Consider the following 16649-nt stretch of genomic DNA (forward strand, 5'->3'; position numbering starts at 1 on the left):
CCCTTTTCTCTTTGGCCTTGATAAATGCTCATCTCTGTTCAGAATGCTGCTGCAAAGATCATTTTCCTAGACTGTCACTTGGACTGTCTCATCCTTCTCTGCATGATTTCATTGACTCCCCTTTATCACATCAAACATAAACTACTTGTCTTTTCTTTTAAGGCCTTTTACGTCCCTTCCTCTCCTTACCTATTATCTCTCATTCACCATCAAGAAATCAACCCCTGTCTCTGATCAGTGTACAATACCATCTTTCATTGCCCCATTGTTAACTTTGTGCTTTCTCCCACAGTGAGGCTATGTCTGCACTCGCGGCTTCTTGCGCAATTATGGCTGTTCTTGCGCAAGAACCCGCAGAGCATCCACACTGCTTGCCCGCTCTTGCACAAGGAAATTTACAGTACGGCGTGGTAAGAGAGGGCTTCTTGAGCAAGAGCTATGCTCTTTTTAAACAGGTGTAAGCCCTCTTGCGCAGGAGCTCTTGCGCAAGAGGGCAGTGTGGACGCTCAGCAGGGATTTCTTGAGCAAGAAAGCCCTATGGCTAAAATGGCCATCAGAGCTTTCTTGCACAAGAGAGCATCCACGCTGCCATGGGCACTCTTGCGCAAAAGCACAGCTTGCACATGGCAGTGTGGACGTTTTCTTGCGCAAGACTTCTTGCACAAGAATCCTTGTGCAAGATGTTCCTGCGCAAGATGTTGCCAGTGTAGACATAGCCTGATTGTTAAAGATAGGCAGAGTTCCCCATAAGCATCTCCAAAGCTACCTCCTCATACGCCTTTAAATCTCTCCTTAAAACTCTTTGACCATGCCACCTATAAAAATACTTGACAGTGGTGAGGTCACTGGTATTCTGAGACCAACACTTAGACCAGGAGTGGGCAATAAATGTGCATGTGTTTTGCCAGAGTTATCCTCTTGTAGGCTGCCAGACACTTTTATTTATCTGCGCGTAGCTCCTGTTGGCTGTGGCCATCGTTCCTGGCCAATGGGAGCTGTGGAAAGTGCTGTGGGGTGGGCTCCTACTTCTCACACCTCCCATTGGCCAGGAACTATTAACCACGGCCTACGGATGCTGTGAGCAGCCGTACCTGCAGACACACAAGTAAATAAAATGTCTGGAGGCCTGTCAGGGGCTTGCCCTGGAAAATTGAGTCCAGTCTGTGGGCCACTTATTGCCCACTCCTGGCTTAGATTGTACCTATGTTGTGCCATCCTTGCAGCATAGACCATCTTATTTGTTCTGTCCTTGTACAAGTACCCAGCACAATGGGGTCCCAGCCCATGACTAAGGCTTCTAGGCATTATAGTAGTACAGAACATGAGATAATAGTAGTAATTGACCAAAGGTTTAAACTCATAAAACTAAGTGATGTAAAATGAGTCTAATCAAAAAGCATGTTGTCTGGTTTTAATTATACTGGCATCCATTTGGTCCAGGATGATGTCAAGCTAACAAGCCTAGTTATCCTGGTTATTTTGTTGACTCTCTTAAAATATTGGCATTTAATTTCTCCAATATTCCAAGAACTATTAAAAAATCAGTGTGAGTGGTTGAGAGTTTCTCTGTAGAACCTTGAGCAGATACAACCATTTGGATCCACATCTGATCCACAAAAATTGTCTGCAGATATTTGCAAGTGCACCGGACACACATGACACAGGGCTGTACCAAGCTCCTGATACCCAGCTGTCCCCACATTTTTCCTCAGACTTCCTTCCCTTTTGCCTCCAGTATGAGCTGTCTAGTTTGAAATTGGCAGGTTTTTAATTTTTATTTATTATAGATCAGGGAGGGCAAAAATGTTTGATTGGGAGCCACTCCAAGATTTTGGAAAGTGGTCAAGGGCTGCACTTCCCTAAGTAGGGGGTTTGGGATGGTGGTGGGATGTGCAGAAGGGAGCTCAGGGTAGGGCATTGGGATGCAGGAGAGGGTGTGGATTTTGAGGGGGAGTTTAAGTGAAGTAGAGGACTGTGACCTTGGGCAGAGGGTTAGGGTGTTGGGTCTGGGGCGGAGTAGAGGTGCAGGAGTGAAATTTGATGTGTGGGAGGGATGTACCCCAGTGGTGGAAGGTCTGGGAGGGGATTGTGATCTGGGCAGTCTGCAGAGGATTTGTGTGGTGACAGAAGGGGGTGATGACCTGGGGCAGGGAGTTAAGAAGTGGGAGGGGCAGAGGTGCTGGAGGCAGGCTCTGGTAGGGAGTCATTTGCCTGTATATTTATACCTGCCTCTGGAATTTCCACTACATACATCTGACGCAGTGAGTCTTTGCCCACGAAATCTTATGCGCCAATAAATCTGTTAGTCTATAAGGTGCCATAGGACTCCTCATCACATTTACCTTAGGTGGCTCCCAGCCAACAATCCAGCGGGGTTCCTGAGGCAGGCTGCGTCCCGCAGCAGCCCCAGCCACAAGGGTTCCCTCTGTGCTGCTCAGGGCCATGTGTCCCTCGCAGGCAAGAGACTTTGCGTGCACTTCACCACCACCACCAGCCCAGTTGGGTTCTGGGGGCAGGGGAATGCATGACGTCTCTCTTCCTCCCCCTGCCAGGGTCATGTCATGCCAAGAGGGAGTTGCCAGCTGTGTTGAACAGCTGGCAACTCCCTCTACATGCTGCGCACTCCTGGCGGGAGAGGGGGGAGGGTGGAGATAGGAGATTTGCGTATGCTCCCCTGTCCCCGGGTCAGTCATTGCAGCTGAGGGCAGGAGAGTGTACGAAGTCTCTTGTTCCCTACCAGGGGCATGCAGTGTGTAGACAGAGCCACCTGCTGTTCAAAATGCCTGGTAGTTCCCCTCTAATGCACTGCACGACCCTGGTGGGGAGCAAGAGACTTTGTACGTTCTCTTGCCCCCAACTGCAATGATTGGCCTGGGGACAGGGGAGCACACACAATCTCCTCCCTCCCCTGCTGCCAGCCATTTTGAACAGCTCGTGGCTCCATCTATGTTCTGGGTGTCCCTGGTGGTGGTGGGGAGGAGGCTTCTTATGCTACCCCGCCCCCAAGCCAATCAGGCCCTGGGGATGGGGGAGTGCACAAAGTCTCTCATCCCTACCCCACTGCCAAGGTGGGCTGCGGGCTGGATCAAACAACTTGGTGGGTCGTATTTGGCCTATGGGCCGTGTTGTGCCCGCCCCTCTTCTAAACAGTTGTTTAAGAAGCCACTTGTTCCCTTTTTCTAGTCTTGTTCAGTTTATGGGGGAGGATAGGACAGCCATAAATGTCCAGATAGGTAATTGGTAATGGAGCAATCAGTCTTTGCTGAAGGAAATTTGTAGTTATTCTGAAAAAGTGCCTCTGGGAGCTGTTTCATTGTTCTTGTAGAAGCAGCTAAGTCCATTGTTCCATCAGTTAATGCAGCATTTTTCATATCGAGTTAGACTGCATTTTTGAAGATGGTGGTATCGCTGTTTATTTCAGAAATGGAAAAGGAAATATCAACTTCACTGTGTCATTTGCATATGCCCCATGTTTCTTTTGTCTAATATATATGTCATCCTATGGGACCTGGAATGTGTTATGATTATAACCCTCTTTTATTTATCAGGCTAAAAGTAATTTTAAAAGTTATTTTGAATCTTGTTGTGGCACTATTATTTACCAGAAGTTAGTGGTTGAAACAAAGGTCATGAAGTGAATTGGTTTTATGCGCCCATGTTACGCTCCCTGTGTTGGCAGCAACAGTTGATGTAAGCAATGCAGGGTTTGTACTGATCTAACTACATGAACCTCTCACAGAAGTAGAGTGACTAAGTCAGGGTAAGTGTACATACTCTGGTCCAGCACCTTTGGGACCTGAGTGGTCCCGAAGGAGGGAGTTTGCTGGACTAAGGGTCAGGCCTTGGACTGTCCCATGGCTTAAATGACTGCATCGGTTTTAAAAACTCTGTATAGTTTAATTATTCTTAAAGCATGTTTTCAACTTCCCTGCCAGGATATTTTGTTTTAACAACAAATTTTGTATTTTTGTGCTATAGAAGCATCTTTAGGCCACTAAAAGTACATCTACACAGCAGTGTTATTTCAGAATAACTGGCCCAAAATAACATAGTGCATGTCTATGCTGAAAGCCTTTATTTCAAAATAATGTCAAGCCGGAGGACTTCTTACACTGACTTGTGGTAACCCTTATTTCATCAGGAATAAAGGAAGTTGAAGGAAGAGTGTTCTTCCTTCGATTTTCTACTGTGTAGATGGTGCCAAAAGCTGAATTAAGCTATTTCAACTTAAACTATGCAATTGACGTAGCTGAAGTTGCATAGCTTAATTTGACTTCAGCCCTGCTGTGTAGATGAAGGTGAAAATAGAGGCACAGAAACACAGAGGGAACATCACATGTATGAAGGGATTAGACCTCAGATTCAGCAGGCGTTAGAATCAGGGGGAAGGAAGAATGAGAAGGAGGAGAAGATGCTACTTATGATATATAACCCCTAAAACAGGGCTACTCAACTTTGGAAGCGCTGGGGAACACAATGATACTCTCAACACATGCTCAGGGTTGCAACTTAAGCGTGGTTGCATGTACATGCAAATAAATATATGCAAATAGATCCTGGCGCTCCCAGCACCTCCTCCTGGGGGCTAGAAACGCTGACTCCCTGTGCCCGTCTGTTCCAGCCAGCCCATCCACTTGCATCTTTCAATGCTCACCAGGCCTGGGACATGCCTCACCATTGTGGAGCATGTTTCCAGTGGAGGTCATGTTCAAAGGACCCCAGCTGCGGACCATGTGCTGAGCCTCACGTAAACCCAAACTGCACCATGGGCTGCAAACAAATAGGCTGCGGGCTGTGTTGAGTAGCCCTGCCCTAAACAATACCTAAAGTGCTGTGGGAATTTGTGTGGGTAGCTAGAGAGTATCATTTCTGTTGGGCAGTTAAATCCCAGAGTTAGTTGTAATATTGTATTTTGAATAACGTGTGTCTTTGCTAGCACTGTTTATATTGTTTGAATGTTGTTGGTACTGGCAGCTGAAGAAACAGCTTAGGTGGATGACAGTATGCGCCTGCTCAGTAGTCATCTCTTATCTGGCAGCTCCATAAATGACTTGGGTGAAGATCTGTCAGTTTTACATGTCAGCTGTTGCCACAGAGAAATGTTGTACAGGAATTACTTACAATGTTAATATGTTCACTTGTGGCATGTTTAATGCATAATTCCCATAACAAAGGGGATCATGGTAATTTTTTTATTAAAAAGATCTCTTTAAGCCCTCCTGAAACTGTAGGATGTAGACCTTTGGTAGAGTTTGCATGAGTTATTAAACTGATTTTAAAAACTGATTTAAGCTAATGTTAAATTTACATAATACACTGGATGAGGAAAAAGAGAGTCTGTACATCTGGATATAGTGGTTAGATTATCTACAAATACAAAATGGTTTAAAAGGTCAAAAGATACATATATGGGACACAATCAATGATAACCCAGATTCTTCGTCGAGCAGTGTCCCCGAGGGTGCTCCACTCGAGGTGCTGGGTCTGTCCTGGCGCCGCAAAACGGAAAAACTTCCACAGCAGTAGCCCTGCCGGCCCGCGCATGTGTTCCTGTTGCCTCGCGCCGTTACAGCTGAGCGCGGGCCGGCTCGTCAGTTTCCTTCAACCGTCCGCGGCCCAGACGGATCTAGGACGCGCTCCCTCTCCGGCCTGAGAGAAAAGGGAGTTTCACCTTAGAAATCTGTTTGCCACTTGGCAGTTCATAGTTAGGATAGTTGTTAATAGTTATTACTTAGTTAGTTCTCAAGATCCTTGTTTCCGTCCTAGTTTATACTTTGTAGTAGCCTCAAAAAAAAAAAAAAAAAAAAAAAAGAAGAAGAAGAAACGACAAAATGCCTGCTTCAAGAAATGTTCTCAATGCCAGGAGGTGATGCCCGACTCAGATGAGCACTCGCGCTTCATTAAATGCCTAGGGGACAGGCACATCCCTATGAAGTGTCCTCACTGCATGAAATTGACAGCTCGCGCTCGGCGCGATAGGGAAATGCGGCTGAGGGTCATTCTATTTAACAAAGCCCTCCAATCCGAGGCGACCGCGCCGTCTCCCACTGCCTCTGGAGCTCACTTGTCTCGTTCACCTGAAAAGGAGCTCCACAAACATACCGAGCCGCAGCGCAGGAGCATACGGGACAGACCGGGTACCTCTGGCTCTTTGCCGAGGCACCCGACAGAGAAGGCGGGCAAGAGCCGCAGTGCCTTAGCCCCGACCTTTGCCGGATCAAAAGACCTGATGCGGGCTCCTTCTAAAGGACCGCGGGCAGACTCGGCACCAGCAGCGGCTCCAACGGTCGGGTTACAAGCAGCAATAGCGGCCCCGGCACCGGCTGATACTGCGCATGCGCAGCCACTGGCACTTCTACCGGCACCCATGCCTGCAGTGCCGGCTGATGAGACCTTGCTCTCTGCGGTGCCACAGGCAACAGCGCCGACTCAGGCACCGCAGGCGGTCAACGGCACCGCACAGCCCTCTGCACCACAGCCTCCTCCGGCACAGCTGTTAACTCCCGCGGCACCGCTGATTCATCTCCAGGGCAGCCATGTGACTGGGACTATACCAATTCAAATGGCACCGTCCTCTCCTACAGATCGTTCGGTGCTGACTGAGGTGCCTTACAAGTCAAGGCTCGTTCGGACCCCTTCACTCACGCCTGACAGAGCGCGGTTCTCTCCGGGACCCTGGTCACCAGCTTCAATCTGCTCGGGAAACCATCGTGCTTCTCATTATGTCTCCACTAGGGACCGCTACCATAGATCACCGCAGCGATCACCGTTGTACCATCACTATCGCTACCACGATCAACGACACTATTCCTGCTATTCTCGTTCACCATCTCGTTTTTCTGACAGATCTATATCACCGAGGTCCTCGGGACGTTCGAGATATTCACATCAATGTGATGCGTCCAGAGCCTACTCTCCTAGACACTCCCCGACTCACGGTTGGAGATGTGATCGTTACTATGATGACCGCCGATATCCTTGTAGCATGCGATATCCGCGATCACAATCTCCGCAAACCACTCGCTCAGCATCTCCACTTCGCGCACCTTCGCCGACGATTCCATCAGTGCCTGCGGAGGGCGCTATACCAGTTACTAATCAGGACGAGTATGAGGACAACTATACTCCAAATAGGGAACCACGGACCCCTGAGTCTCTGGCCAACCATTCATCATCATCTCCGGACGATGCTGTCTTCCCTGGCTGAAGTGAAGACTGATCTGCACTAATTGAGAATTTAGGAAAAATACACTGGACTTAGCTAAAAGAAGCAGAGAGAAATTGATTTTAGTTTGCTGAATGGACCTCTCTCGGTAATAGAGTTGTCATGCATACTGTTGTATGGTTCACGATTTGCGGAGTTTGAAGAAATTAATTTTTCAATTAATTTCCTTCTCTGTATTTGTAAACTGGCTGAGGTTATTTAGAGAGGTTTTAATTCATCTTCGATGCATCTAAAATTAGGGCCAGTTTTTATGTATAGTTCTAACCATTCATTTGGACGGCAACTTGAAATTGAGTGTTAATAGACAGATGTGTCTCTAAAGCACTAATTATTAAATGTCACATCTCATAAAGATTACTTTGCACTTTACTAGACTGTCATAAATTAGAGAAACTTCAGGGGTAGCAGAGTTAGTCTGTACAGGATAAACTTAAAAAAACAATAAATAGTCTGGTAGTACTTTAAAGACTAACAAAACATGTAGATGGTATCATGATTACCATCTACATGTTTTGTTAGTATATAAAGTGCTACCAGACTATTGAGGTTTTTTTAAGTTTATAAATTAGAGACACAAGGTACCTTACCCTGAGCTTTTAAGTGAATATTCTATATATAATTTAGGGCCCACTGTCAAATGATGTATAAAATAAAATATACCTGCTGTACATGCCATTTTCACCACAGGCTGAAATATACCTGCTGTAGTTCACAGGTGGTGGTAAAATAGTTTGATACATGACTTATAATGGAACTCTGTCAAAGTGGAGCATACACATTATTTTGTATTCTGTAAGAAAATCTTTCACTGCTCATCACACCTGTCTTTATACTAAGGCGTTTGTAGTTTGCTGAAGAAATACACGCATTGCGCTTAGACCGGGATGGGCAATAATTTAGGAAGAGGGGCTGCTTTGCAAATTTCTGAAGTGTCTTCAGGCTGACCCGGAAGGGGTGTGGCCTCAAGCGGAAGGGGTGGGGTTGAGAACTGCGCTGCTGGGTACAGTGACCTTATTTTCTGCAGCTAGTAAGAACAGTTTAATTTAAATTATGAAACAGATTAAGCATTTTAACTTTCTCAGGTTAGGTTATCAAACTTCATTTTAAATAAAGTAAAATACTATGTCCCACACAAAAGGTTTCAATGTTTCCTTTTTATGGGAGGGTGGGGAATCCTCTTTGGGTCTGGGGTCACTGACCCACAAAAAGATCAGTTGGGGATCACAGAAGTGAGAAGCAGAATAAAACTCCTCCAGAACCCCCCAATGCTCACTGATGTGGCCCCAACTGAGACACCTAACTCCTCTGGTGCTCCAACCTCACGGGGTTAGGGAAAGGGAAGGGGGAAACTGAAGTTCAGGGTTTCCCATAGACCAGATTTACTTTTCCGGCATTCTGCAATTAGTGGACTTTATGGACCTCCTTTGGCTCTGGGGTAGGGACAAAAATGAGGGGTAAAGTGTACGAGACAGGACTGCCAGCAAGTAGAATAGGGATGGGGGGTGCAGGATCTGAGAGGGAGCTGGGGTGCAGAAGCAGGCTGGGAGTAGGGTGTCTGGCCAGATGGAGGGAGCAGGAACAAGGGAGGGTGCAGTGTGTGGCCAAGAGAGGGCGCAAGAACTAGGGAGAGTGTCAAAGCAAGCTACGGATGCTGGGTCTTGTGGGGAAGGGAAGTGATGGGATTGGAGTAGGGTGGGGAGGGGAGGTCTGGACATGAGGAGCGACCTTACCTGGCTTTGTGATCCCTTGCAGCAACAGCTGCAGCCATTCTGTCCTGGCGGCCCCGGAGAAAGATTCCCCCCCCCCCCCCCCCCCCGCTGCTGCCATGTGATCCTCAAGGCTGCCGCCGCAGGTGCTGCTGCTGTGGCTCCGCAGCTTGGGGCCAGACCCGGAGGCACCACAGCCACACAGTCCCATGCCACTCCGGAGGTGCCATGGCCCGGGGCCAGCCCCAGAGGTGCTGCTATTGCACCCTGGTGGCCCGGGGCCGGCCCCAGAGGTGCTGCTATTGCGAGCACGCAGGCTAGGCCCAGGGCTGGCTACCATGGCCAGACAGCCTGGGGTAGGCCCAGAAATGCCCCTACCCCGAGCTTACGGCCTGGGCCCCGCCTCGGAGGAGCCCCTACTGCGAGCATGTGTCCTGGGGCCAGCCCTGGAGGAGCTGCTACCGTGGCCCGTGGCCAGCCGTGGAGGCACCCCTACTGTGAGCATGTGGTCTGGGCCTGACCCCAGAGGTGCTGTGTCAGCGACATCTCTAGCCTCTGGGGCTAGCCCCAGACCGCATGGCCACGGAATTAGCACCTCCAGAGCCAGCCCTGTTGAGGAGCCTCAGCAGTAGGGGTGGGGCTGAGCTGCTTCCCTCTCTCCCCCCTCCCCCCGCCTGTAATTGCCTCGCAGGCTGGATCAAAAGCCCAAACAGGCCAGATTTGGCCTGATGAAAGGCTTTTGCCCACACCTGACTTAGACTTTCCTTTAAAGATTCAAGGAACTAATAGCCAAAGCCAGCCAGTGTGTCAATGTTACGCCCTCTAATCTAAGTGATTTATTTTAATTAATAAAATAAAACTGTAAAAAGTTTTATCAACTTTCTTTTGGCAGTGTAAAAAGACCAGAGAATCAAGCTTTTTATCATTTTTGAGATACTTGGAACAGTGCAAGATATTCCACATGTGGACTCAGTAGTATTTAATCCATTTATCCTCTGTTAAACCATTGTTAATCTACCGTGTTGCCTTCTATGTACTTTTGAATGAATGAAATACGGCTGAGAGAGTTGAGGAAAAAACAAGGTTATTAGCCAAAAAACCAGAATACAGGCAGTCCCCGACTTACGCGGATCCGACTTATGTCGGATCTGCACTTACGAACGGGGCTTTCTCGCCCCGGAGGTCGAGGTGGCAGATTGCTGCCTGCGAGCTCCGGGGCGAGAAAGCCCCGTTCGTAAGCTGCTCCCGGTGCCTGTGGTCTGCTGGGGACGGTCCCCAGCAGACCACAGGCACCGGGACCGAAGCCGCAGCAGCGGCGGGTTCCCGCGCTTCTGAGGCTTTGCTCTGGCAAAAGCTCTGCTGCGGCTCTGCTCCCTGTGTCCCTGGTCTGCTGGAGGGGAGGGCAGCTAGTGTGCCTCTCTCCCCCCAGCAGACCAGGCTTTTGTTGTGGACCCTGGGGCAGAGCAGCTGGGGCGTTGCCGATTGGTCCTGCAGCGCCGCTCTGGGCACTACTGGACCAACCCGGCAGCACCCCAGCTGCTCTGCCGCAGGTCCTGATTCAGCCGCTGCTGGTCAGTTTCAGCAGTGGCTGAATCAAGACGCCTGGGGCAGAGCAGCTGGGGTGTTGCTGGGTTGGTCCAGTAGCGCTGAGGAGCGGTGCTACTTTAGCAACCCAGCAGCACCCCAGCTGCTCTGCCCCAGGCATCCCCAAGTCAGCCGCTGCTGAAACTGACCAGCGCTGACTACAGGAAGCCCCAGGCAGAGTTGCTCTGCCCCAGGCTTCCTGGAATCAGCTGCTGATCAGTTTCAGCAGCAGCTGACTTGGGGACGCTTGGGGTTCTTAAGTTGAATCTGTATGTCAGTCAGAACTGGCGGTCAGTTTCAGCAGTGGCTGAATCTGGACGCCAATTCCGACTTACATACAGATTCAACTTAAGAACAAACCTACAGTCCCTATCTTGTACGTAACCCGGGGACTGCCTGTAACATGTTGAGTCAAAATCCTGCTTTTTAATTTAGCCCTAAACCCCATAGCCTCTGTCCTTGGAGAAAAGCAGTCAGTTTGTTCTAGTAAACACAGGCAAATATGTATCTTTCCTGATGTCTTTTAATTTAAAACTTATTTAATATTGAATGGCCTTATATTCTTGTTTACTGTATGTTTAAATTCCTAACCCTTATGAATTTCTTTATTCCACAGTTGTCCCTGTTATTTTAAAAGCATTGACATATGATGAGAAGCGGGGAGCGTGCAGCGTTGGTTCCAACGTAAGAGATGCAGCATGCTATGTTTGTTGGGCCTTTGCTCGTGCCTATGATCCCCTAGAACTGAAGCCATTTGTTAATCAAATTTCAAGGTGAGAATTGAAATGAATGAAACTTGTGAATGAAGTTAAGCTCCAGTCCTCCTCCGTGTATTTGGCTTGATAAATAGTGGCAAATTATTAAAGGGCTTATACACAAATGCTAGAAGTCTAAATAATAAAATAGGTGAACTAGAGTGCCTAGTTTTAAAGGAGGATATGTATATAATAGGCATTATGGAAACTTAGAGGAATGAGGACAATTAATGGGATACAGTCTCATACCTGACGAAGTGGGTCTTTGCTCACGAAAGCTTATGCTCCTACACTTCAGTTAGTCTATAAGGTGCCACTTGACTCCTCGCCGCTTTTGCAGATTCAGACTAACATGGCTACCCCTCTGATACCGAGTCTCGTACCAGGGTACAAAATATATCGGAAGGACAGAACAGGTCATGCTGGTGGGGGAGTGGCACATTATGTGAAAGAAAATGTAGAATCAAATGAAGTAAAAATCTTAAATGAGCCAAAATGTTTCATAGAATCTCTATGAATGGTAATTCCATGTTCCAATAATAAGAATGTAGCAGTAGAGCTATATTATCGACCACCTGATCAGGACAGTGACTGTGAAATGCTAAGGGAGATTAGAGAGGCTATCAAATTGAAGAACTCAACAATAGTGGGGGATTTCAACGATCCCCATATTTATTGGGTACACGTCACGGGATGCAGAGATAAGATTTCTTGATACCATAAATGACTGCTTCTTGGAGCAGCTGGTTCTGAAACCCACAAGGAGAGAGGCTATTCTTGATTTAGTCCTAAGTAGAGTACAAAATCTGGTTCAAGAGGTAAATATAACTGGACCGTTTGGAAATAGTGACCATAATATAATAAAATTTAACATCCCTGTGGTGGAAAAAGTCCCTCAGCAGTCCAGCACTGTGACATTTAATTTCAGAAAGGGGAACTACAAAAAAATGAGGAAGTTACTTAAGCAGAAATTAAAAGGTACAGTGACAAAAGTAAAATCTCTGCAAGCTGCATGAAAACTTTTCAAAGACACCGTAATAGAGGCTCAACTTAAATGCATGCCCCAGTTAAAAAACATAGTAAGAGAACCAAATAAGTGTCACCAGGGCTTAACAACCAGGTAAAAGAAGCAGTGACAGATAAAGATATCTTTTAAAAAGTGGAAGTCAAATCCTAGTGAGGAAAATAGAAAAGAGCATAAACTTTGTCAAATTAAGTGTAAACATATAGTAAGAAAAGCCAAAATGGATTTGAAGAACAGCTAGCCAAAACCTCAAAAAATAATAGTAAAATGTTTCAGTACATCAGAAGCAGGAAACTGGCTAAACTACCAGTGTGGCCCTTGGACGATCGAGATACTAAAGGAGCCCTCAAAGATGATAAAGTCATAGCAGAGAAGCTAAATTAATTCTTTGCTTCTGTCTTCACGGCTGAGGATACTGGGGAGATTCCCAAAGCTGAGCCATTCTTTTTAGGTGACAAATCTGAGGAATTGCACCAGATGGAAGTGTCATTAGAAGAGGTTTTGGAACAAATTGATAAACTTAATAATAACAAGTCACCGGGACCATGTGGCATTCACCCAAGAGTTCTGAAACAACTCAAATAGGAAACTGCTGAACTATTAACTGCGGTTTGTAACCTATCCTTTAAATTGGCTTCTGTACTTAATGATTGGAAGACGTGACACCAATATTTAAAAAGGGCTATAAAGGTGATCCTGGCAGTTACAGACTGGTAAGTCTAACGTCACTACTGGACAAATTCGTTGAAATTATAGTGAAGAATAAAATTGTCAGAAACATGGATGAATGTAATTTGTTGGGGGAAAGTCAACATGGTTTCTGTAAAGGAAAATCATGCCTTACTAATCTGCTAGAGTTCTTTGAGGGCGTCAACAAACATGTGGACAAGGGAGATCCAGTGGATATAGTATACTTAGATTTCCAGAAAGCCTTTGACAAGTTCCCTCACCAAAGGCTCTTAAATAAAGTAAGTTGTCACGGGATAAGAGGGAAGGTCCTCTCATGCATAGACTGATAACTGGCTAAAAGACAGGAAACAAAAGGTAGGAATAAATGGTAAGTTTTCCGAGTGGAGAGAGGTAACTAGTGAGTCCTCAAAGGGTCTGTCCTGGGACCAATCCTATTCAACTTATTTATAAATGATCTAGAGTGTCGTACCTCGGTGTTTTCGTACCTTGGTACCTTCAGTGGTCTGAACTGTCAGTGTTGTCTGGTCAGGGTCGTCCTGGCGTACTCCTGACAGGACCTCTACTCCGTTGATAAACTTTCGGCTGTGTGCGTAACGATCGGTACTCCCTTTATCTAGAGTGTTAGACCCCGTGCACTTGGGTCAACACAAGAGATCTCTGAGCGGCCCCGGAAACGACAGATGCAGGCAAGGTTTGAAATCAATCGAGCAGGTTTATTGTTAAATGCGAAGCTCTACCAGTTGGTAACAGAGATCAGTACAATGTTACACCACTGGGCACTATGGCCCGCGTTGACAAGGTACCAACACCAGGCAGGCCTATTGCTATATAACAGATATTAACAGCAGTTAGTCAAAGTTAAGCTACTGTGCATTCTGTAAGTTTAGGCAATGACGCCTGTCGTTCAGGTGCCTAGTGCGCCTCCCCCCCCCCCTCTCCCCCCGGTCAGCCGGAGAGCACCATCTGATCTTGGAGTCATTGAATAGTTCTCTGGAAGCATCCACTCAGTGTGCAGTGGCAGTCAAAAAAACAAATAGAATATTAGGAATAATAAAAAAGGGATAGAGAATAAGACAGAAAATATTGTATTGCCTCTGTATAAAACCATGGTATGCCCACATCTTAAATACTGCATACAGATGTGGTCACCTCATCTCAAAAAAGATATATTGGTGTTGGAAAAGGTTCAGGAAAGGGCTTAAAAATGATTAGGGGTTTGGAACTAGTCCCATATGAAGTGAGATTAAAAAGACTTGGACTGGACTAGATGGACCTTTGGTCTGACCCAGTATGGCTGTTCTTATGTTCAGTCATCTCTAGAGTGTACTCTTTAAGGCTAAGGAAATCTACAAAGGAGTTGGTCTTTCCCATACTAGACTCCCAGAGGGAAAATTTTGAGTTCAAGCCAAGGTGGTCATATGTAGATCAGCTGATCCTGTCGTAAATGTCATATTTTCTGCTTCACATCAACTCTAGCTAAAAAGATGATGATCCTGGTCAAGGGTGCTGCCTTTTTTAAAAACCTAGTTGTCTTTATTTTTTTAATTTTTATTTTGTTATATTTTTGAGTCTGAGGACTGCATGGCTTGATTGATTGCCTGTAGAATCTCTCTTACTTGAGTCCAACAAACTCCTTCCTTATCAAATCTAAAATCAGTTACCACAAAATTTCTGAGTTCTTCACAGTCTTCCTTTTTTATCATGCTTTTCTTTTGTTTGGGATGTGACGTGTACTTGTGTCATTTTTGCCTTTGTTCAGTGATTGTTCAACAATATTTCCAATTATATGTGGGATGCAGCTTCTGCATTATGATTTTATCTGATCAGTGCACCATTTAATGGCATGGAACTGGCAGAACCTTGGTAAAGTTATTAAGGATGCCATGAGCTGAATAAGCTCTAGTTGACCAGACTGGAAAAGAAAAACAAATCTTTTGGCTTTCAGGTTTAATGGAAACTGTTTCAGAAGGGCTTTAAAGTCATTCCTTTTAATAAAAGATGAGACTCAGATAAGCCACCACTTGTACCTACAATACTAACACCAAGTCGGAATGAGGTGGGCAGCCCTACATGGAGAAAGAACTATTTAGAAAAACTGGACATACACAAATCCATGTGGACGGCTCTGATGCATCCGAGGGTTCTGAGGAAGTTGGCTGATGTGATTGCAGAGCCATTTTGATACTTTGAAACTTTGAAAATTTGTGGTGATCGGGGGAGGTCTTGGATGATTGGAAAAAGGCAAATGTAGTGTCCATCTTTAAGAAAGGGAAGAAGGACAATCCAGGGAACTACAGACCGGTCAACCTCACCTCAGTCCCCAGAAATATCATGGAGGGGATCCTTAAGGAATCCATTTTGAGGCACTTGAAAGAGAGGAAAGTGATCAGGAATAGTCAACATGGATTCTATGCAAGGGCAAGTAATGCCTCACCAACCGGATTGACTTCTGTGATGAGGTAACTGGCTCTGTGGATATGGAGAAGGAGGTGGATATAATAGATCTTGACTTTAGCAAAGCTTTTGATATGATCTCCCACAGTAATCTTGCCAGTAAGTTAAAGAAGTAGAGACTGGATAGATGGACTGTAAGGTGGATAGAAAGCTGGCTAGATCATCAGGCTCAATGGGTAGACTAGATGTTTGGTTGGCAGTTGGTATCAAGCATAGTACCCCAAAGGTTGGTTCTAGGGCCTTTTTTGTTCAACATCCTTATTAATGACCTGGATGAGGGGCTAGATTGCACCCTCAGCAAGTTTGCAGATGACACTAACCTAGGGGAAGAGGTAGCTATTCTGGATGGTAGTAATAGAGTCCAGAGAGACTGGGACAAAATGGAGCATTCGTCCAAAAGAAATATTATGATGTTTAACAAGGACAAGTATAGAGTCCTTCCCTTGGGATGGAAGAATCCCAAGCACTGTTAGAAGCTGGGGACCGACTGATTTAGCAGCAGTTTGGCAAAAAAAAGGACCTGGGGATTACAGTGGATGGGAAGCTGGCTGGGAGCTAACAGTGTGCTCTTGTCATTAGTAGGAGTATTGCCAGCAGATCTAGGGAAGTGATTATTTCCCTTTATTTGGCACTAGTGAGGCCACATCGGGACTATTGCATGCAGTTCTGGGGCTCCCATTACAGAAAGGATGTGGATGCATTGGAGACAGTCCAGCGGAGGGCAACAAAAGTCATTAGGGGACTGGAGTCATGACTTATGAGGAGAGGCTGAAGGATTTGAGCTTATTTAGTCTTCAGAAGAGGAGAGTGAAGGGGGATTTGATAGCAGCCTTCAACTACCTGAAGGGAAGTTCCAAAGGGAATGGAGAGAGTCTGTTTTCAGTGGTGGCAGATGACAGAACAAGGAGCAGTGGCTTGAAGTGGGAGAGGTTTAGGTTGGTTATTAAGACCTCTATTATTTGGAGGGTGATGATGCACTGGAATAGGTTACCAAAGGAGGTGGTGGAATCTCCAACCCTAGAGGTTTTAAAGTCCTCGCTTGAGAGAGCCCTAGCTGGTATAATTTAGTTGGGATTGGTCCTGCTTCTAGGAGGGGGTTGGATTCGATGACCTCCTGAGATCTCTTCCAATCCTAGGATTCTATGATTCTATGCTAGCTCAAACCAACCTCAGATGAGTGGGAGGAGGTTGAGGAAATTCCTGAGGGTCTG

The 16649-nt window shown here is 46.3% G+C and overlaps 1 protein-coding gene across 3 annotated transcripts in view; it reads left to right on the forward strand.

Annotated features, from left to right (window-relative positions):
- TBCD (tubulin folding cofactor D) overlaps positions 1-16649 on the forward strand; it is a 265482-nt gene that overhangs the window by 108737 nt on the left and 140096 nt on the right. For all 3 annotated transcript variants that reach the window (XM_075903520.2, XM_075903522.2, XM_075903521.2), the window contains exon 15: positions 11132-11288. In XM_075903520.2, the coding sequence (XP_075759635.2) occupies positions 11132-11288 (157 nt within the window). The remainder of the gene's footprint in view (positions 1-11131; positions 11289-16649) is intronic.

Source organism: Pelodiscus sinensis, chromosome 20, assembly GCF_052426305.1.
Source record: "Pelodiscus sinensis isolate ZL-2025 chromosome 20, ASM5242630v1, whole genome shotgun sequence".
In the NCBI taxonomy this organism is placed as follows: Eukaryota; Metazoa; Chordata; order Testudines; family Trionychidae; genus Pelodiscus; species Pelodiscus sinensis.